Here is a 23,485-nt window from a genome sequence, read left to right on the forward strand (position 1 = left end):
TTTCTCTTTGACTTTGATGTTACATACACTCGCATGGTTTTATGTATCTATATAAACCTTAGCCTCCTCACGTGTGAGAAAACTTATAAGGTTTGTCTGTGTTACTTAATTCACTATAAATGCCACACTCCAAATGCAGACCAACGGAGGTAGATCTCCACCGCACTCTGTGGAGAATGACTAGCCTTATTGCAAGCTCTGAAAGTCTGATAAAGCTAGAGGCAGATGTCATCACAGGCAAGGAGTTCCTGAAACGACCTGTGCTTGTTTAGCAAATGAGACCAACAGCAAAGAGAGCAGTTAATCCACTGAATCCATCATGCAGAATGGGAGAAAATCTTCACTAACCACATCTAGCAGAAGAGCCATAACCAGCTGGGAGTCTTGGAAAAGGGCAGCATGACTGAGGAACTCTCCGTGGTCCTGACCTTGAAAATGTCCTGGCCTAGCACATAGTAGCACAGGAAAAAAAGCTTGTGGGAACATGAATGGCCATGAGGTGAAAGCATCTGAGACCCACAACATTGATATCTGAAGCAGGTGTACGTTGTGTTGTAGCTCTTGTGGAGTGCCACAGTTTTTCCCATCTCTTGATGATCCCTGTAGTTCTTTTTTCATGTTTGACTTTATGTATTTGTTCTTTGTTTAGGGACAAAAAACAAAAACCAGTACCGCTGTAAGTAAGTATTTGACATGAAAGACAGCCAGGACTCACTCCAGCACTACATACAGAAATCTTGTCTCAAACAAACCAGAAATCACATTAAAAAAAATTCAGTTAACCTAGTCTCCTTTTAAAGACATTTTACCGCTTGTTTGCACTTTTGTGTTTGCTGTCGGTCAGACTATATGCATTATCACACCCAGCTTCCTTTTATTTCCATGACTCCGGAGCGTTTTATTGTTTTGTTGTTCTTTCTCTGTCTGCTTTTAATTTCTTTTTCCATTATTTTATTTATTTATTATTATTATCATTTATTCTGACACACCTTATCTAACCCAGTCAGTTCGTGAATTCGTAATCCTTATACCTCAACCTACCTATTGCTGAAGTTACTAGCATATAGCAACACAGGCAATATATGATTTTGATCTGCAGTAGTATGAGAAAAAGTTTGGGGATGCCCAGTAGGTAAGCATTTTAAAGTAGATGACTCAATGCGGAATATAGTTTCCAAGCACATCTCAACCAGTGCACAGGGCCAGCCAGCCAGTGGCAGTGTGTGGTACCTGCTGGAATTATTAGTTTGTTGCATTCCTCGGTTTCTAACAGTAGACAGGCATCTGACTTTTATGCTATTTCCATTCCGACTTGTGACATGGTTCTCCTACTCCTTTTGAAATGGCCATTTCATTTCTCTATCTGGCATATTCAGATTCTGGTTTGACTCTTCCATTGTGGCTTGTTCCATTTTGTTCATTTGTTTGTTTATCTCTTCACTTTGGCCTTTGGAATTCTTACTGTGCTCCAATGTGTTTCTTCTTTGTGATTTAACTAAGATGTGTTGTTCTCAGCCTCATGCTTCTATGTGTTGTCTATTTCTTCAATTTCTTTGATTTTTAATCAGGGTGACAAGTGGAAGTTTCTTTCATGCTAATAATAACCACATAAGGATGGCAAGACTTACCCAGATGTTGTGGTAGAATAAAGCATCAATGAGGTTTCAGGGATTTCCCCTCAGAGTGTAACCAGGTATCTTGATGAGTGTGTGCCAGCCCCAAGTGCTTTGCAAGTGCCTGGGCCCATGGCGGTCTGTTCCCCATCAGTAACTCTGCTCCACACTTACTTCCCCTCAGATATTGACTGGATAAGCTATACAGAGCAATGAATTCACACTAACTGAGGTTTTGACATGTGTCTGCCTCCCTGTTAGAGGAGACTGAGTCTGCAGTATTGTGAGATATAGTTCAGTATGGGATAGGTACTGAGATTCAGGTCATTTTCTTAGTATGTTCTCTATTGTTGTGAGGAGACATCATGACCAAATCAAATTATGAAATAAAAAAACATTTCTGCTGTTGTTTGTTTTTACTTTCATAGGTTGGTTCATCATCATCATGCCAGGGATCATGGTAGCAGGGTGGTAGTCATGGTCCTCGTAGGCAGCTGGCAAGCAGGCCTGGGGCTGGAGCTTACAAGTTGAGTTGAGACAACAACCAACATGAACTGAGAGTCCTAGCCTGATGGGGTGCCCTGGTATGGTGCCGGGTTTGAAACATCAAGCCCACCAGCTGTGTCATTGCTGCTCCACTAAGACCTTCCCTCCTAATCTTTCCCAAACAGTCCCACCAAGTGGAACCAAGTATTGGACTATATGAGCCTATGGAGGACATACTCATACCACCACAGCTACCATGCAGGGCATAGTGGCAGTGTATGTCAAACACTCTCAACTCTCATGACAACCATGTAAAACCCAACCAACCAAATGTCTTCACACACTACAACCAATCTCAACTCACTGTTAGGAAACCCCCAATCTACTGTCCTCTCATCATCATGGGTGTCTGACTGCCACCAAACCCCAGGAGAGAATGCATCCTGAGAATGGGCATGAGGGACAGAATACTGTATGGGCCTGGAGAGATATGTGGACAGTCCAGCTTCATCATTGACTGGGACTGTTATATAGAAGATGCCTGTCCAGGCCTGCTCTTCTAAATAAAGGTGTTCACTGTAACACTAAGTATTGATGGCTGCAGAACCGTGTGATTTCAGCTGAGGTGGAAATGCCTTGCTGTCCCTCAGACAACCATGCAGCCAGCATACAATCCTTCTCAGTGCTACCTATCTTCCCTCTAGAGACTGCCAGTTTTATCAGGACTTCATGTAGGCATAAAACATCAATAAATATCCAAAAATATGAGAAAGGCACAGAGCTCAATAACAAAGGAGTCCCATGAACATTGATGTTTGCAAATGAACTGAAGACATGAATAGGCATTGCTAAAAAGGAGATGTGCAAATGTCCAAGATATACAGAAAGGTGATTGTCAATAATCTTCAGGAGAATGTGACGCAAATTAGAAGGGATGGGTTTGTCTCACCTTTTGTGTTGGGCTTACTGTCAGAGATGGGAATCAGGGCCACCAAGGAGTACAGGTATCATTGTCCAATATCGTTAAAGTGAGAATTGGTACAGCAACTATTGAAAACACGTCCACGAGTCTCCAAACATCAAAATCAGAGCTACCAAGCATTTTAACTGTACCTGTACTGGTGGCATACCCAATAGAGATAAAAATCAGCCACTCCATGAAATATCTGCATTCCCACATTGGCTGAAGCATCACCCACAGTACCTGTCCTAGGGACATAATTTAAAAGCCTCTTAGTGGATAAATAGAGCAGGAATATAGCAGGATATGTGGAGAAAACCTGCAATTACTGGCACTTGGCAGGCTGAACCACAAGAAAAACACATTAATGACTTTCCTGTGCTACAGAAAGAGCTCAAATCCAAACATTGTGCAAATTACTTAGATGCAGTTACATGTCTTTCGCTTAAAAATGGGCTGGGAATATAGCCAGTTGAGTGAATGCTTACTTTCCAAGTGCAAAGAATGCGGTTCACCCTGCATCCTCTGTGAAAATCCTCCTTCTTTCTATGCACAGTTGCATGCACACACAAAATGGAGTTTCATTTTCCACAGACAGAAATCTTGTGGACTTTTCTTCACAACAACATGGGTACAGGGAGACACAAGAAAGAAAAGACAAATAAGATGTTACCTGCTTTCTTAAGAGAAGAAATGCATTCAACAGTGGTTGCCAGCCACCTGCACTGTTGGGTAGGAATGACAAATGTGAAGGGTCTCTTAAAAGTGACAGCCTAAGGGAGGTGCTGGTATAAGTGACAGCCTGAGGACACAAACTTATTTTCTATTATAAGGCTATAATGTATACTTTGTTGATCCTGCCTTGTAGTATGTATAGTTGTATATGCACTGTATGTGATATATGACGTACATAATAAAAAAGCCTGGTTAGCTGTATATGTCTAATTTAAATATATCAACAGTCTACTTTTGCTTCCCATGTGATAGAAAGTGTGACATCTGAATATATATGAAACATGTATGTTCAGCGCATACATGTTAAAGACTTCAATGCATACTGGAAATGTGCACGGTGGAAGATCTTAAATGCTTTCACCACAGAAGAATGACGGCGACTCTTGAGGGTGACTATGTGCTATTTAGCTTGAGGATGGTAGTCACTTCACAAAGTTTCACATACTCGTAAACCCTACATGCATACAATTTTCATTTCAAGGTTTTCTTTGAGAAAGCAAGGGAGAGCATATCCACATAGCTGTGAGAACCCAGGGATAAATCTCTACAAGCGCTGAGCCCTAAGAAAAGGCAACACTTGCACTGGGCCATGCCCTGGTTCCCAGACTAGGAGAATAGCAGTGTTATTGGTGAGAGAACAGAGAGTCACTTGTTAGAGTGTGGGGAGGAGCAGAGGAAAGTATCTTTCCCTGTGAAGTTGTGACTCTGTGTTTCTGTAGATCGGGAGGTAGGAGAGAGATCCATGAAGGCCTAGAATGTAGGTTCTCAACCTTCCTAATGCTGTGCCCTTTTAATACAGTTCCTCATGCTGTGGTCAATCCCACCTGTAAAATTTATTTCATTGCTATTTCATAACTGTAGTTTTGCTACTGTTATGAACTGTCATGTAAACATCTGTGTGCAGGATATCTGATATGAACCTCATTGGGGTCAGGAACCAACAGTTGGAATCGCTGGCCTAGAAGGACTGTGATTGGTGACTGTAGCAAGACTTGAGATCAGCAGCAGAGGTACATCATTTGGAAAACAAACACAGTGTAGAATATAGCAGTAGCACCTTGTGGGCAATGGCAGAGTACTATGGCTGTGATTCGAGTCAGCTTGGATGGTGTTGGACAGAATGTGTCTGTGTCTCGTAAGAGGAGGTGATATGAAGTTCCTCATGGGTCAGTCCAGCTGCCTGTGTCCCACCTCTGCTTATGAGTTTCTAGTGTGGCTCCCTAGTGGAGTCAAATTTTACCAAATATTTCAATACGCATTCACTGTTTAATCACACATGGAGACAGAAACAGACCGACCAACAGTACAAACACACACATACACACACACACACTCACATGAAAAGGTTTACAAACTGAGAAGACATAACCTCTGGGCAGGCTGACCATTTCCTTGGAGTTGAAACTTCTAATCCTCTTTTGGATGGTGAGGCCAAGCCCTGCACGTGAGGTTTGGCTAGGACTGGAGAGGTTATGTCATAGAGCTCACCTTCCCAGCCAGTTTGGACCCGTGTTGGTTACTTTTTATCAACCTGACACAAGTGAGAGTCACCTGGGAAGAGAAGACCTTCTTGTAGGGAATCCTTCCATCAGCCTGATGTGCATGTTTTCTTGAAGAACAATTGATGGCAGATGACTCAGTCCACTGGGGCACAGTGCCATCCCAGGGAAGGTGGCCCTGAGTTATGAGAAAATAGGCTGAGAAAGCCGTGAGAGCTAGGCAGTAAACAGCATTTCTCTATGGTCTCTGCTTCAGGTCCTGTCTTGAGTTGTTGCCTCTCTTCAATCAATTATAGGATGCTAAGATGTGGGTTCAAACAGGCCCTTTCTCCCCAGCTTGCTTTACGTCCATGGTGATAATAGAAAATTAACAGCACAGGACCCAAGTCAGTAGACAGAGGACTGGTGGGGAATGATATTCAGACATCAGCAATGCCACTGAAAGATCACATCCAAGTCATCCATCACACTAGGATTAACTACTAGGTGATTGTTAATCTTGCTGTCGATTTGACTGGATTTGGAATCAATGGGAGACGTGTCTGTGGTGACATCTGAGAGGATGTTCCCAGAAACATTTATCTGAGTAGAGAAGGGCTCCCGCAGAGTGTGGGTGTGTCGTTACATGGACTGGATGACTTGGTTCCAGGGTTGAATAAACATGAAAATGGAAACACCAATGTCCCCTGCTCAGTGTTTTGCTTTTCCCAGTTGTAGAGGTCCACCTGTCTGGCCATTCCACTGTGAACTCTGCCACATTCCCCTGCAGGGTGGATTGGACCCCTTTAATCTGTGAGCCAAAATATATACTTCTGTGAGCTCTATTTGAGAACAATGAAAAACATAACCAATATAGACCTCAACTATTCTCTCTGAGTGTGGCACCGTGACTAACCTACAGAAATAAAGGGAAAGGGCTTGTGGCTTTTGAAATGCTATCTGCCTGTATGCCACCTGCCCCTATATGAACATTCTCCCTCTCTCAACAAGAAAGGAGCCTCCTCCTGTGAGCATGGAAGGACGGGATTCTCAGAGATGGCCGTGCCCAAGCATTTTTTCACCCCATTAGTTTGAAGCAAAGGAGACTATATAATTTAAAAGGGAAAAGGAATTTGTGTTTTTCTGTGTAGTGTTTATGTTCTTCTGTAGCAAAAAATATATTTCATAGTTCAGTAACCTGCTCAGGGACTGCTCTGCCTTGGGGGCAAAAGACGAGTTGTGCATCATCTTCCCTTTGGGTTTCCCTGGTAAACTATGTTACAGTATCTTTCAGGATCCTCCCCAGGAAGCCAAGAACCCATCATAACCTCTGTAGGGGTAAAAGATGAGATGTGCACCATACTCCCTTGTGAACATCTTTGTTAAACTATGTTACAGTATCTTTCAGGATCCCTCCTTCCCCTCACCCCCAGGACGCCAAGAATCCATTATCACCTGGAGAGTAACCTTGTGTAGTGAGTCAAGGATGTTCTTGGTCAGTCTTGTTTTGAGGAGCTGGGTGTTGTTTGTGAGCACAACTTCTATAGGCCTTTTACAGGCTCCAAACACACTGTGTATGTGTCCTTCTCCCAGTTCTTCATAAACTCTCCTCAAGATTTCTCAGCTACGAAGATGGATTAGACTACAAGGAGGGAGGAATACATGGCTCTCCTCCTGGCTGTATGGAAGTTTGGGGGACAGAGTTGCCAGCTGTCAGAACAAAATAAAAACAAAACTCTTGGCTGGACACTGCCTTTCAACAACGATGCCCCTCACAGCCAGCATCATTACCTCCAACGGGAACATGATGCCCTTGGAGTATTGTTAAGATATTTGCTCTGCCCTCCTAGGTGTCCCAAGCCATCACCTAAATATCATCCCCAACAAAACTTAAATTGATGTCAGTGTGGATTAAGAAGGAAATACACGAAGCCAAAACACTGTAAAGCAGGCAGGCGTTTATTTCGACTTCACTGAACAAGATTCTTAGGAAAGCAGGGGCCTGGGTAGCAGAAGGTCTTGCTCACAGCCATGGCCCATTGTCTCTGACTCCCGTGTGCTCAGCCTCGGCCTGCCCAGCACCCTCTCCTAAGAAGGAAACAGAACGACAAGAGGACCCTCAGAAGCCCTGTGGGGATGGAGGGAAGGGCTGGGTGCTCTCTGATGGAGAGCCAGGGGGCCAGCCCGGCTTGGTGTGAGTGGTGAGAGAGCTGGGCTGGCTCAGAGCCCTCACCTGAAGAACTTAGACATACGTGCCAGGGCTCTCTGGAACCGGCCCTTCCAGGTCCTTCTTGGAGGAGCAGCTGCCCTGGTGCCTCTCGAGCCATTGGATGAGTTCTCCATGGCGTGAGCAAAGACAACATCTCTCTGGAAGTATAGTGGGTTTCTCGGGGTCTGAGAAAGAGGGGTGAGGCGTCATTTTGCAGTCTCCTCATGGCTGCTGTCCATTACCCCATTCGGCTACTGTGATGGGCATCTGCACTGCTGGTTGAGGTGCCGAGGATGGAGAAGTGGGCAGACCATCCCTGACCAAACCTCAGCCCCCTAGAGGATGTTCCAGACCACATAAAAGTGAGATTCACCTGCCCAGGAGGTGTGAAGAAGGGAAGGAATACCATAGTTCCTCTAAAGTGTGTGATGGCACCAGTGATACCCCGCACCAGGTGTTCTCTGTAGAGATCTTCTGAGCTGCACACTATGGTTGGTGCAGAGCTTGAGGCCTGTCCCCTCTATATCCCCAGCCCTGCCCCTCCACATCCTGAGCCCCATTGCTTTTGCCCATGGTTCCTCCCTGCTTCAGTCTAGTACATTGTGTTCAATCAGTGGATACATTTCTGGTGCATGGACTCGTCCTAAGTCCCGCCCCTCAGAACTTTATTTGTTTTCCCTTTGCTTTTCATCTCATTCTGGCCAGCTCAGCATCCTGAACACAAGTTCTGTTGGCTGAACTGACAATGCAGAGGTCTTCGGGTACACGGTGAGTTCCCCTCCCGTGGGGTTTGCACAGACAAAGGTGCTTACGAGGCCTGGCTGTGGGTGCCCTGATTATTTAGAATTGTGATGTTTTTTTCATGTCCTTACATAGTGCGTGGTCCAAATGTTCCCTAAAAGCCTAGAACCATGGGAGGCCATGGTGCCCTGAGGCCATAAGGCCTGGACACCAGTTTTTCTCTCTGAGGGCTTTGCTCTTCCTAGGTTTCCTTCATACCTGCTCCCGAGCATCTGCTTCTGGTGAATGATGGAAAGTATTTGGGGGTCCGGTTAGCTTCTACAATGTGCAGGACAGACTTAGGGGTCCAGACATAGGTTTACTCTTAGTATTGTGATTCATTTTGGGTTTCATCTTGTAAGCTGCTGGAGCCATGGGTCTTTGTTTGCTTTTTCAGTTTTTCCTTGAGAGCATACACTTTTTTCTTGTGCCTTTTCGTAGAGCCTTTGTAGTGTTATTTGTGGCCTTCCTTTGATTTCACAGGTGTGTGTGTCCTGTCCTTAGGTTACTCCATGTTGTGGTGTTTACTACCAAGTTGTAGGATGATAATGAATTTCAGGAGAGCAGTCCTCCATCTTTGTCCTATTCCAAATGTCGTCAGCCATTTTGTGTCTTATGTATTGCTATAGAACTTTTTGAACAATAACTTTTCCTTTTATTGATGATTACTGAGAGCAGAAATCCTGAACTTTTTTGTTTGTTCTTTGAGTGTTTTGATCATTGGGCATAATATACTTTGTTATTAATTCAATGTTAATGAACACTTTGAGCCACCAGCCAATTTTTTCTTATATATTGAATTTTAGTGGGATTGTGCATAAAACATTTTTCTATTCAAATAACTTGTACAGCATTTCTAACGTTTACTGATGACTCTTATCTGCAATGTAGAATATTCCTTGTATTAAATATTATGTCACTTTTACAGGAAGTTGATCCAGAGATTTTTTGTTGTTGTTCAAAGTAATGCAATTTACTAAGCAGTTCACAATTGGTCAAAGTGCTGAAAACATTGTCTATGGAGTGTGGTGCTATAAATGAGATATCTATATCATATGCCTCCCTCCCCCCCACTCTCCTCCCACTCCTTCTACCCCCCCCCCACATCAAGTTCATAGAACTTTGTGAAGGAGGAGTCATGGAGAGTGTAAGGCACCAAATTCAGGAAATGCCAGGGCAAAACTGTGTCTTCTGCCTGTGACAAAGCCATTGTATTTTTGATCTCATAACACATAACCTTCAGACCATCAAGCCAGTCAATAATGTAGCATGGTTGCGGAAGAGGGCCATGAGTCTCCACATTACCTGAAGAGTTATGGAAAGTTTATAGATTTGAGGATTAGGGAGAATTGGTTTTCTCAAAAACTGTGCCCTTGGTGAATCAGCCATGCTCCTGTGGATGGCCCTACAGTTGGATTTCAAGTTCATGTTGGTGGATTGTTAAAGAAAAATAAAGTGGACACAGAGTTCGGAGGGGGTGGGAAGGTAGATAGAAGACATAGGAAGAGTTAGGGGAGGTATGGGGTGTGAATATATTAAAATGCATTGTATTAATTCTCATAAGTTTGATAAAAATAGTATATAAAAAACAGGACATAGGCGGAGATTTAGGAGATTTAGGAGGTTTAGGAGAAACTTGGGAAGGATTTAGGTAGAATATGATCAAAATATATTGTATACATATAGGAAATTTTCCAAGAATTAATAAAAATATTATACTAAAAGTACATGACTAAAGGACAGTCATTTACTTCCTTCCAATCTAAATCTGTTTTTTTTTTTCTTTTTTTGAAGTTTTGTTCCTATGTGCCAGCCATGGGCTAAAGTTTAGTGTGTGCATGTTTAGAATCTCTATAGAGAGACATTCTGGCTAATTTCTAAATGTTTACTTGTAGTGTCCTGTCTTTTCAGTATCACATATTTTCTCCCATTAACACAATTTAATTTGTGTATGCATGTATATAGACATACTACATCCAAGTAAAAGACACTGTATTTAGGGAAAAAAGAAACTAAAGGGTGGTGGAAACAAGACAGTAATGAAGGAAAATAAATGTGAATATCACATTTTCCCCATGTGCAGAGTCTACATTCAATTATACATGTAGACGTGCATATGTGTGTGTTACATAAAAGTAGAAGAGGAACCATTTTGGGTAAGCAGAGGACTGGGTAGAAAATTAGTAATGGAGGGCAATGGAAGTATATATGAGTAAAGTACAATGCTAAACATATGTGAAAATGTCATAACTAATCCATCACCCTGACTGCTAAATGAAAATTATAAAAAATAATACTAAGAATATAAATATTAATAAAAGAATTATTTATAGAGTAGCGAATTATTTTTCTGGTAGTGATTTTTGGTAGATCTACTTTATTGGATTAATGAGATTCCCTTGTGCTCTTACATTGCCAAATTTTTAATTTCATACTTATCATGAGTGGGCTTTTATGTTGTTAAATGTCTTTTTTTGTCACACATCTCGGTAACTGCTGTTCTTTTATTTTGTCCCAATAATACAGTAAAATTCATTGGCTAAGCCAATCTCTCCACCCCTCATTGGTGGATTTTTTTTTGAGACAAGGTCTCACTCTAGCCCAAGTTATTTTGAAATTCCCTGTGTAGCCAAAGCTGACCTGAATGCTGTTGAAATACAGTTGTCTGAACTTTCTAAATGCTGGGATATAGGCTTATGCCACTAGACCCAGCTTTTGTACTGGTATTTAAAAGGAATTTGTCTTGCAATCCTAGGGTAAACTATGCTTGACATTGGGTATTTTTCATACATTCTTTTATTCAAACTGCTAAAATTTCATGAGAGAGGTTTACATCTTTGTTCATGAGGAATACTGGCTGGTAATTCTTCCTGTACCATCCTTTTTTCTTCATAAAAGTAATGTTGAATAAATTAAATAAATAGTAAAGTTCTTTTACTTTCTAAAAAGTTCCTGTCAGATTGCTGTAGCATTTTCTTCATTGTACACAATTATGCTTGAGGCATATGCTGAGCCAATGAATAATGTATGACATTTCAATGAGGCAAGTTATGGCGACTGGTATAACTTAGTCCCAACACAGCAGCAGATTGCATGTCCAAATAAGGGGATAAAAGCACTTCTGCCTCTTCAAGTCTTGGGAGTGTCAAAATGATGCCTTCTTTTCCTGTGTACAGTGTCTAGGAAATGAAGTGATCCAACTTCTATATGTAACTAATATTATTTCTTTACCCTCCACCCCATCCCCACCCCCCACTTTAGGGAACTACGTAAGGCCTTGTCTGTTTTGAGTGCCTCCAAGAAGCAGCAGAGTACACAGATAAAGAGACGCCTGATTCAAAGACAGAGAAGGATTATGGCTACTGCCCCTAAATCACACATGAATGTCAAGAAATTGACTGTGGAAGAAGGAGTTCTCAGTAAGTATCTTTCACTAGATAAGGTACCCGAACTTGGGGAGGGAGCATGAGTATTTCTGTCACCAGTCCCATCACTGACTTGCAGTATGACCTTCAGCAAGAACTCTCTGGTGTATAATAAAAAAAAAAATCATTGTTGAGTTCCAAGTGTGTACAGGAAGGAATTATTTGGCAATGCACTGGGGAGCAGAAAAGATCAATAATGAGATGAGATCTCAATATGTATGTGGGGTATCTTAGAAAGGAGATGGTAGGGAAGAAAGTCTCAACGCAAATGTGACTATTATTTTATAGCTGGAAAGAACACTGTGCATCAGCTCCAGGCGCAGGTTGATACAGCAACCCAGGAGGTAAGAGGAGTGTGTTGCCCAAGGGGGATTTTCCCATCAGCCATTGCCCAGACCCTTTCGACTATATCCCAAGGACAGTTTCCATTTCTAACCCTATGATTACTACTCTTGTGGCACTGGGAAAAAAATCACTTCTCCCTGGCCCTAAGTCTTCTCAAATCAGAGTTAAAAGGTAAGGTTGGATGATCTTCAAGGTTTCCACAGCTATAACTTCTGTGTTCTTATATTCTTCCAAAAATACACTCACCCTTTTTCTCTTGATGGACATACGGGTGCCTGATCCTTATGTTTGATCTCTGCCCCTTCAGGAGAGCCCTCAAGGGCCTGTGCTTCTGAGTCAGCCTCCAGAACCAACTTCTTTGCCATATACTTCAGAGACCATGGGTCAACAACTGACGGTTTCCCTTTCTGGGGAGCCCTATGGGTCCTCTGCCCTGCCAAGCATGTGAGTAGGACATTGAATATGGAATGTACTATGTTTGAGGGTTTCCAGCCTTGTGCTTAGTGCCATGGGAGATAGCAGCAGGAGGATGACAGCAGAAAAAAGGAGGTAAATAAGTTGGGGAAGAAGAAAATGGCAAGGGCATGTCACTCTCAGCTTGGAAAATTTCTATCCATGAAGGTCTGGACAAGTGACTGTTTTTCCAAGTCTCTGTTTCCCAGCAAGCATGTTTGTGTACATAGTCCACATCTGTAGCACTGAAAAGAGAACTAACACAAGGCCTATCACATAGTAGGGCATCAGACTGTTGAGAATGTTACTACTTTTTGAAAGATGGAGAAGGAAGGTCCTTTTTAAATCTGGGAACATTATAAGGAGGCCACAGAGCTTCAGGGGAATGGGCAAAGGACAGCAGAAAAATTTCTAGAGGTGAACTTGAATTGTCTTTCATGCCCAAAGGTCATTGGGTAAAGTGGAGGAAAGATGCAGGCAGTGAGAAGGGTTGGTACTCACATGCCTTCAGCTACTTTCAGGCCAAAACACAGACACTGTGATTCATCATCATCATCATCATCATCATCATCTTCTTCTTCTTCTTCTTCTTCTTCTTCTTCTTCTTCTTCTTCTTCTTCTTCTTCTTCTCCTTCTCCTCCTCCTCCTCCTTCTCCTTCTCCTCCTCCTTCTTCTTCTCCTTCTTCTCCTCCTCCTCCTTCTCCTTCTCCTTCTCCTCCTCCTTCTTCTTCTCCTTCTCCTCCTCCTTCTTCTTCTCCTTCTCCTTCTTCTTCGTTTTACTGTAGCCCTGGAAGGAAAAAGCTAGTATAAACTATTGTCTCAGAGATGAAGGTAAAAGAGGGACAGAAAGGAAAATTAGCCAGCCAATAGAAAGGACTTGTCCAAAGGCCAAGGATAAATATCCATGCAATCATTTGGATTTCTAAATCTTGGTATTGTAAATTCCTGCTACTCTGTCTATGGTAGTATATTTCTATGAGCACATTTTTAATCCCCTGACCCTTCCTCTTATTCCAGGTGCCCAAGCCTGATTCTTCAGCCCTGTGCCACCGCTGACCCTATGCTCCTGCAGCCACAGGTCCTGGAAAGACATGGGACTCAGAACAATAGGAGGCTTTGGAGATGTGAACACAAGTGGACTGGGCAGGGCAGGGGGACAGCTGAGGAAATTGGGTGCTAGAGGGTCAGTTCTAGAAGAGGACACACATTTCCCAAGTCTTCATTCTCTCCCACTCTTTCCTCTATAGGGCCCCAGTGCCTCCAACCAGGCTTCGGTTTCTGCTACTTTGGAGTGGCAGGAGATGCTGGAGGCTGCGGAAGCTCTGCTGGCTCTGAAAAATTCTTCACAGACACGTCACCAGCCCTGTGGCATTCCAGGTATGTAGGGATATTTGGCAAAGGGAAGCTGCATGATGAGCTGTTGGTAGCTAAGAACTCATATTTGATTTTAACTACCTTGGAGCCAAACACTCAAGTTCCTAAGGTTGACTTGAGAGATGGTACCTAGGGGCTACTCAGTGAATTTTCGGGTTACTAAATGTTTTGTGCTATAAAAACTGTTCAGTGCCCTGACATCAAGAAACGGGTAGACCGAGGTCCCTAAGGTAGCATAGTCTTGCTCCAAGGGAGACATTATATCAAGTAGAAGGAATACAACTGGGTATAATGGCTTCCAATGCATAGTTGTGTCCCAGTCCACTGCAGAGTTAGGAGGGCTGGGAGGACATACACAGGGGATAAGAGTCTGAAATGGATCAAGATCATGATGATGATTTCAAGGCATTTCCCATGCAGATATGGATCCTGGACAACCTTATCAAGCTGAATTCTGCCAGTGAATTTCAAAGGCCAACCCAAACAGGAAGGGTTTCATGAGATCAGAGGAGTATTACATGGCTGGGGAGGCTGAGATGGAGTCTGGCCACTGCTCAAACAAAAGCACCAAATGGAGATTCATTTGTGGGTGGGAAGCCACTCTGGGTGGACATGTTGGAACAAAAGGCATTTGATGAAGCTGGAGAGATTAATTGTCACTGAGGTCTAGCAGAGTAGGTGATGCAAGGTAGGCCAGCAAATCTGTGGGGTGAGGAGATAGAGAATTTCCTTGACTCAATGAGGGTCATGTCTGGAAACCCGAGGTTTGACCAAAAGGGATTGCTGGTTGTGCCTGAGGGATGGTAGAGCTAAAACTAGAGATAAGGAATTCTGATGGGGATTGGTATATTCCTAGTCTTGCTGTCAAATCTGAGATCATGTGAGATACAACAAAGGTGCAGAGAGAGCTGAGGACAATAACATTCATGTAATTTGACTCTGGCCTTTGTCATTCTGTCTTCAGGTCCTGCTGGAGAGAGGGGACTGCAGCTGGCCAGCCCCTCTATGTCACCCCGGCCTGCCAGCTCTGGTTCACTGCCTTCTGGACATCTGGATTGCATGTCCCTCTTGACCTAAGAACCCAGACTGTGAGGCCTTGCTACAGCACTGCCTGTTTGATTCCTGTTTCTGAACTTGCAAAATGGCTCCTGTCCAAAGTGCTTAATGTGTTTTTTAAGCATTCAGGTATTTTATAAGCTTTCAGATCCTTTTTATGATGTAGGGCAATTACTTGGCTTTCCTATGTTCTTTATCCCCACCCCTTATTTCTTTGGAAGCTGGGGGCTTTTTATGTGTCTTATAAAATGCTTTGTGCAATCTAATATGATCAATCAATTTATCAGTGGGGTTCTGAGTGGTACCAAATGCCAGTGTTTTCCTTTGTGTGCACTCGCACATTTATCTGTGCACTACTGTACTTACTTACATATGTATGTGGAAACATGAGGATTTTCACAATGCATCTAGATTTGTGTGTTACCAAAAATAAATAATTTTATAAGGCACTAAGTAGTATGGGTTGTTTGTTAAGCATCATATGGTAAATATCAAAGAAGACTGTTAACCAGTTAGCTAAAAAATTGTTGTGTTAAAGCATCAAGCAAGAGGTTGAAAAGAGCAAATCATCAGTCACAGTGACTTTCAAAATTGCACAGCCCCTTTATTTTCTACCCAAGTCAACAGTATTCAGTGGCTCCTTCATCCCTGGATGAAGTTCCATATCCTCTAATAATATTCAAACAGTTCAGAAATGGAGACTTTACCAGAAAGAGAGAAATTTCAACAGGACTTTGTTGGATGCACTCATTCTCCCTCTTTTCTTCCATGATTGATGGTGATATCTATTTCTAGTATTCCTTTTTCCTGATGCTCTGTTAATCAGAATTTTGAGACTCTCCATCTGATGGTAAAGCCAATATGCAAAATCAATTAGTATATGGAGCAAGACTGAAGAACATCTCATTTCTCTTCTACTCCCTTGACCATTTGCATAGATAAATGATCACTAGGTCCATTCATTCCCATTGACAGCTGATTAAGGTCAAGTATTCCTGAAAGAGTATGTAAGGAAGAGCCAAGGTCTTGGCATACAATGGCATCTGGCCATGTGTTGATCCCATAGATGAGTTATTCCTTCTGGATTTATAGGCATCACTAGGCAATGTTTCCCATTCTGAATGCACAGAGGTATGTATGGTGAGTGCAATTCTTATATGAATTTTTAAATCAATTCATTATCAGAATTTAACTTTTCATTTGAAATCTAGTTAAGATTTATATTCAGATATAGTTTGAAGAAGACATCCAGTTATACAGATACCATGTGTTGAACATTTCCCAAAGTAGGTGGCATTCATATTATGATAGTCAAGAATACATGGACTCCAAGACCCATGAAAAGTGTAAAGGTCAGTTGAGAAGCCACAGCACATAGGCCATGACAAAAACAAGAAAGAATTCCAGTTATGGGTGTAGGAAAATTCTCAAGAATGTCTCTCTATGCCCCCATCTCTACCATATATAATGTAGAACAGCCAGGAGAAATATGGGACACAGCCCCTGTACTGGGACTGACATGGTAGACTGGGCTATGTTCTGGTTGTATAGCAGCTAGATGATAACCAAGTTCCTATCTTGCCTGATTTGGAAAGCTTAAGAAAATTGATTGGCAGTTGGAAGCCCCTCACAACAGGCCAGCAGCATTTAAGACCTGCAGGTCTAAATGCAGGCACCATGGAAACAAGAAAGTAGGAAAGGTTATACAGGTGACTGAGCCTCTGTCCCACTGGCAACAGTCTTTCTATACATTAATCCAGTGTGTAGTCTTAGAAAAATGCTGTATTTAAACCCTCAAATCCTAACAAAACACTAAGACACACACACACCAATTACAAACATTGAAACTCCAGAAGTTACACTGAAAGAAACTCAGGACAAGGAAGGACATCAGAAAAAAATTTTTTAAATCACCATAACTGGGTTTTGTAAGTTAAGAGAGAACACAATCAAAACAATGTTCAAATTAACAAGGAAAAATGAAGACGGAAGTTGAATTTTGAAGACTCACATCTGATACTTTTTGTTTTTCATTTCATTTTTATTAGATCTTTTTTATTTTATTTATTTTATTTTCTGTGTGAGTGTTTTGCCTGATTGTGTGCATATGTTTAGGGTCCATGGAGCTTCAGAAGAGGGTATGGGATCCCCTAGTACTGGAGTTACAGATGTTTATGATCCAACATGTGGGTGATGGGAATCAAATGCAGGTCCTCTACAAGAACAGGTGTCTTCTTTTCAGGTCTTACACTTTCTAATTTTAAACCACAGTATAAAGTTACAATTATCACACTATTCTGGTATTGGGCATACATAAAAGGCAAGCTGTCCAAGAGAATACCATAGTGACCAGAAATAAATACCTATCCATATGGTTAAATGACCTTTGACAGGGGTGCCAAGCCCACTGGATGAGGGACAGTACTGCCTTAGTATGACACATTGGAAAACCACATGGAAAGAATGCACATTACATCATCCAAAAATTAAAATTTATCTAAAAATTGCCCCAACATAATTATGGCACAAGAAGAAGAAAAAAAGAATTGCTGAATTTAAATTTGTCTGCCTTTTCTCAGAACAAAATGAAAAAGATATTCCTGCTATTTTCTTATCAGGCCATCTTTGATTTTTGAAATCATTGCTTTGGAAACAGTTGAATTTATGAATTGAAATAAACAATTTTAGAATAGTTTTATATTTACATAATACTTACTATTACATCAACTCTCCAAAATTGTGTAGCAATTGTGTTACTTTTGAAGTGAGCTTCACAAATATCTACGTATGGTTATTGATCACTTTGTCTACAACTGGAAGAACAATTTGAATGATTAACTTAATACCTATGTAAAGCAAGCAGAACAAAACACAAAACAATTTGAGATATATAGAACCACAATATGTGGGTTAAGATCCATACCAATAAGAAATATTCCTTTCAGAAGAACACAGGCAAACAAAACATTAGAAATGTAAATGGGCACTTACATACCTATTACAAGAGAATGGAGCAGTGAATAATAGGGAATTAATAAATATCTAAAGTAAAGGATTGCATTACACAGTTTGACTATAATCATGTGAAGCACATAAATTATTGGCTTTAATTCAATTTTGAAGCCTTGGAATCCAAGAAACCAGGCAACAGATATATCTAGAATTGGAATTCTTCACTGAGCATCAGTTGATCATGTAATTCAGATCATTTTTTCCACTGAAGCAACCCATACACAAGCACTTCTAAAAATGACAGGTAGTAAAAAATTCCAAGATGAAGACCATGCAGAGGTAAACAGTTGGACATCAGGCTCATACTAGGTATTTGATAAACTGAATACTTGATAGGGTTTCATGCACCATCTTGGGGCCAACAAGACAAAAGAGCCTGAGCCTGCCTGTGCCCTATTGTATGGCAGGGAGCACAGAGGGGACACAGTCTATTCACTGGAGCAACATTGGATATCTCAGTGGGTCTTAGGAACTTGATTGTTGATGTCATATGAGAGTGATTGTATAAAGCTGTGGCCCTAAATCTACAAGAAGCAACACCTAAACATCTCTAGACAAATTGAAAATGCAAGCAAACCTTCAATAACATAAGTTGTACTAATTACTTTTCTGTTGCTATGATAAAGTGCTATGACCAGGGTAACTTAGAGGAGAATGGGTTTATTTTGGCTTGCCATTCCAGAGGGTTAAGAGTCTGTTATGACAGGGAAGCATGGCAGAAGCAGTTGGCATGGCAGGAAACTAAGGGCTCACCCCTTGATCTATAAGGAAAACAGAGAAAGCAAATTAGAAATGGCCCAAGTTTTTAAACTCTCAAACACTGACCCCAGTGACATTTTTCCCAGCAAAGCCACACCTCCTAAAACTACAGAGATAGTGCCACCTTCTGGAGAACAATTGTTGACATACCTGAGACTAGGGGGGCATTGACTGTACTGGAACTCACTTTATAGACCAGGCTGGCCTCGAACTTGCAGAGATCCACCTGCCCTGCCTCCTGAGTGCTGGGATTAAAGGTGTGTGCCACCAATACCCAGATGCAAAATGCATTTTGTTCAGTTTCAAAGGTCTGTACATCTTGTACAGTCTTAATACTGTTTAAAAATCCAAAGTCTACTGAGACTAAAGGTAATTTCTTAATTGCTCGCCTGTAAAATAAAAACAAACTGCATGTTTCATATATATATATGAGAACAGAATGTACATTACTATTCCAAAATGGAGGAATGGGAGCAGCGTAAAGAAATACTGGATCAAAGCAAGACTAAAACCCATCAGGATAAATGTCAAATCCTATAGTTTCATGTCTGATGTTATGACTTTAATTTCAAAGTGCTTAGATGGCCCTACTCCTTCAACTTTCTGTCTGCATCATAAAAATCTTCCTGGGGCTGGTCCCTGTATTTATCTCTCATTGGCTGGTGTCTCATAGTTCTGGCATCTCCAGCATCTTGGGATCCCCATCACAACCAATGCTTTAGTTTTCCAGATTTGCTTAATGGCCTCTCAGGCCTCCACTGCTACATATTGCCTGGGGCTCAGTGGCTGTCTGAAAACATGAAGGAAAATTTCACAACTCCCTTAATCTTATATTCTTCATGACTTTAAAGCCAGCATCACATGGACAACATAGCCAAGTTTAGGTGTCATCTTTGAATTAATGAAATGCTGAAATGCCTAGAAGAACACATAGGCAAGGTGTAGGAAGGGACTTTCTTAATAGGATTTTGTTTGCTCAGGCATTAGGACCAACACTTGACCTCATAAAACTAAAAGACTTTCTATACAATAAAGGAAGCAATCTAGTAAATAGGAACTTGTAGTGAGATATTCACTCTGTCTGAACCTGTTGCACCTGTTCCTATCCCCAATGGGTGTGGTCTCACTGCAGGAAGTCCCTAGAGTGGAAGAGAATCATTTTTGTTCCAAATCTGATTGAGGACTCATATCCAGAATATATACAGAGCTTAGAGCCAAGGGAACAAGTGGACTATGGTTCCAACCAAAGAGTTCTCAAAAGAAGAATAGCAGTGGCTAAGAAAGATCTTAGCAATTAGGGAAATAAAAATTAAAACTACTTTGAGATTTCATCTTAACTCCAGTCAGAATAGTTAAGGCTAAAACAAAACAAAACTGACAGCAAAGTTGTTGAGCACATGGGGAAACAGGAACCCTCATTCACTGTTAGTGGAATTGAAAATTGTTGCAACCCATCTGGACATCATTCTCAAACACTACAAACAAACCTACTACATGAGCCAGGTATACCACTTCTAGGCATATGCCAAAAAGTCTCAACACTTTGCTCCACAGATACCTGCAGCTATATTTCTTTCCACTCTATTTACAATAGCTAAAAATGGAAACAATTTAAATGTCATTCTGTTGAATGGTGAATGAAAATGTGGTGCATATACACTGTGAAATATTATTCAAAGGGAAAGAAAAAATGAAATTTGCAGGTAAATGGATTGATCTAGAAAATATTATATTGAGTGAGATAACCCAGACCCACAAATAAAAGTACCACACGTTCACTCTTAGTTTTGGATCCTAGCTCTGAATCTTTAGCTGTGAGTATATCACTTGGAGCAACAGCAAAAAAGTGAAAAGGGATCATGGGGCAGGGAGCTTTACAGAGAGAAATAATAACACACAGGTGCTATAAAAAAAAGGAAATGTGGACAATGGTGGGGGATGGGAGGGCACCATGAAGGGACAGAGAGGGATATGGGTTAAGAAAACACTAAAGTTGCTTGAAAATATTTAGGAAACCATATTATCTTATGTTTACTTAAAAATTTACACACTCATGAAGTCATGAGAGTGACAAGTGTTTCCTTAAGAATCATTAAGTATCAGAAAAAAATTCAACTGTGCCATACATGTGAAACTTCTTTTTGGTTGTTGATTGGGAGAGTCCTAAAATTATAAGATATGGCCATTGCTATTAACTGACTCCCAAAAATTTAAAGACCCCATTACTGAAAGACATCATATACTTTTGGTAGAATAATTGGAAGAATCAAGGTAGAATTGACATGAAAGCCTCCTTCCTGAGAGCTAACTCATATGTTACTGGAAGGAGCTATGCAAGTTACCTAGGGAGAGGAGCAATCAAAAGTTCCACCCAACTGTAATGCTTATGAACCACAACAATGGCCAGAATGACAAGATGTCTCAAAATGTGCAATAGTGGCACATATATCATCTGGCTAATCCACAGCCATCTAATTGGACTTAAGATCCACTCAGTAGGAGGGAATTCATGCTTGGTACTGTAAATCTAGACCACTCCTCCTAGCTGGTGAAGCCATGAACTCTAGAAGAGAACCCATTACTGCCAGTTTTCTAAATCAATGTCAGTTCTAACTGCATTCTAAATACTTATCCTCATATTCATAGATAAGTGTAGCTATAACTCCTCACCAAAGAAGCCTCTTTTGCAGCAAAGAAAGCTTTACAGAAAGGCACACCTGGTCAAAATGCAAAGAACATTGGCATGTGGGGTTTCCAACCCTAATTGATACATGTACAAAACAACCCTATAGCTAGGGCTCAGAAAACATTGTGGAAGAGAGTGGCGAAGATGGTACGAGTCAGAGGACCAGGAAGGGATGTCTTCTTATGTGTGACAGGGAAACTCATCCAAGAAATCTCAATTGTATGGTTGTTAAAGAAGACATAAAAAACTGTAATACCGATTGACATGTCAATACTAATGGGGGAATTTTCACTGTTGTGGATTAGTCACCAGAGAATACTTCTTGGACATGGGCTTAAGCCAATGAAAAGTCTTTGTTAACTCCTGGCAACTACACTGGGTGTTCAGGATCCCAGCATAGCCCCGAGTCTTTCTTTGGGTGATCTTTTAATCACAAAAGCCATATCCTGGGTTGACACACTTCATTTAACAAGAATAGTTAGCCAGAAGCAGAAGTACAAAAGCCAAAATGAAAGGTTAGTACAATTTGAGACTTTCCCAGAACTATATGAACTTTGATGGATTATTCCTCTGTTTTCTATTATGGGAGGTGGTGCTGTCTATGTGCTGAGTTTTACGGCCTGAATGGTAATTTCAACATGGAGTCAATTGTGTTAAGGTCTTGGAGCCTCCAAAGTCTGGGGCCCTGTGACATCACAAGACTTTACCCAGAAGAGTTACAGGTAATTAATAGCTGCAAAGATGGAGAATTGCTCTTCCCCAGGGTGAGATTCCCTGATAATTTATCTAATTACAAGGGGTCTAAGCGCAAACACATATGAGCAACACTAAATGATCTCAGCAGGTATATGGATAAACTTATATGAACACATATATTTAAAACAATTGTAGCCGAGTCTTGGTGCTGCACACCTTTAATCCCAGCACTTGGGAGGCAAAGGCAGACTGATCTCTGTGAGTTCGAGGCCAGCCTGGTCTACAGAATGAGTTCCAGGACAGGCTCCAAAGCAATTCAGAGAAATCCCGTCTTTAAAAAAAAAATGTAAATAATGAATAAGAGACTATGAATTTGAATTTGATAAGGAATGGGAGAGACACAAGAGTAGAGAAAAGGAGGGAAACATACTCATGTATGAAATTGTCAAAAATAAAACATTAAAAGTGGTTTTCATTAACACATTACCTTTTATGTATTTGTGCATGCTCATTTTCTCTGCCAGCAATTTGCAGTTTGGACATAAGTTCTCAGCTACTGCTCCAGAACCATGCTCACCTGCCTGCTGACACAATCCACACTGTGATGATCACGGACTAACCTAACCCTCTAAAACTGTAAGCAGTACTCCAATTAAACATACCTTCTATAAGCTGTCTTGGTCATGGTATTTTGTCATGCTGATAGAACAGTAACTAAGACATAACCCCAAAACATAATTAAAACTACTTTTAAAACTGTAAAACACTTAACAATTATTACCTTCTTTGTGAATTTTTAATGCAAGATAAGGTCTTCCTATATTGCCTAGGTTAGCCTTGAACTCTTGACTTAAGTGATTCTCTCACATTAGCCTTCATAATTGCAGGAACTACAGGCACAAAAATTGCACCTGGATTAAACTGTCTCCTTCCAGTGTCTATACAATTGATCTTTACATCAATAGTTTCATTTGTGAAAATGGGTGTTCACTTGTTTTCAATACTATTTTATATTTAAAACATTTTATGAGAATTGTATACAAAAGTACTTTACTTACATTATCTCTACCCATTCCTCTTCCACTGGAACTCCTCCAAAAGCACCTAATTTTAATTCACTTTCTTATGTATATCCTATTTGGTCCATTTAGTGATGCCCATAAGTTAGAACTTAAATTCCTTATTTCATGTTTTATTCCTAATTTTTTTTTGGTCATGTGTTTTGTTTCTCTGTGTACAAAATAATGGTTTCCATTATTACAGTCATACACACAGGTTGCTCATACTGTCATTAGCCATTTTATTAATAATACTTTTATTCTTTGAGATTTTGTGCAATGTAGTTTGCTCCCATTCACCTCCTCCATACTCCTCCTAAATCCAACCTTTCTTCTCTACCACCAATCAAGTGTCCTCT

At 41.0% G+C, this 23,485-nt stretch overlaps 1 protein-coding gene across 1 annotated transcript; it reads left to right on the plus strand.

Annotated features, from left to right (window-relative positions):
• The first annotated feature begins 8,164 nt into the window (after positions 1–8,164).
• On the plus strand, positions 8,165–15,364 carry LOC127217936 (doublesex- and mab-3-related transcription factor C1-like). The gene is made up of 7 exons (XM_051178929.1): positions 8,165–8,250; positions 11,524–11,681; positions 11,976–12,031; positions 12,340–12,476; positions 13,503–13,563; positions 13,733–13,862; positions 14,824–15,364. The coding sequence occupies exons 1-7, from the start codon at positions 8,228–8,230 to the stop codon at positions 14,934–14,936; spliced, it is 678 nt and encodes a 225-aa protein (XP_051034886.1). The 5' UTR covers positions 8,165–8,227; the 3' UTR covers positions 14,937–15,364.
• Positions 15,365–23,485: the final 8,121 nt, after the last annotated feature.

This window comes from Phodopus roborovskii, unplaced genomic scaffold, assembly GCF_943737965.1.
Source record: "Phodopus roborovskii unplaced genomic scaffold, PHOROB, whole genome shotgun sequence".
In the NCBI taxonomy this organism is placed as follows: domain Eukaryota; kingdom Metazoa; phylum Chordata; class Mammalia; order Rodentia; family Cricetidae; genus Phodopus; species Phodopus roborovskii.

What these genes read in the sequence shown, in the direction of transcription:
- LOC127217936 (XM_051178929.1), top strand. Translation starts at nt 8,228, where the DNA reads ATGCAGAGGTCTTCGGGTACACG. An exon ending in TTGATACAGCAACCCAGGAG is followed by an intron (nt 12,032 to 12,339) that starts GTAAGAGGAGTG and finishes CTGCCCCTTCAG; the next exon opens with GAGAGCCCTCAAGGGCCTGT. An exon ending in CCAGCCCTGTGGCATTCCAG is followed by an intron (nt 13,863 to 14,823) that starts GTATGTAGGGAT and finishes TTCTGTCTTCAG; the next exon opens with GTCCTGCTGGAGAGAGGGGA.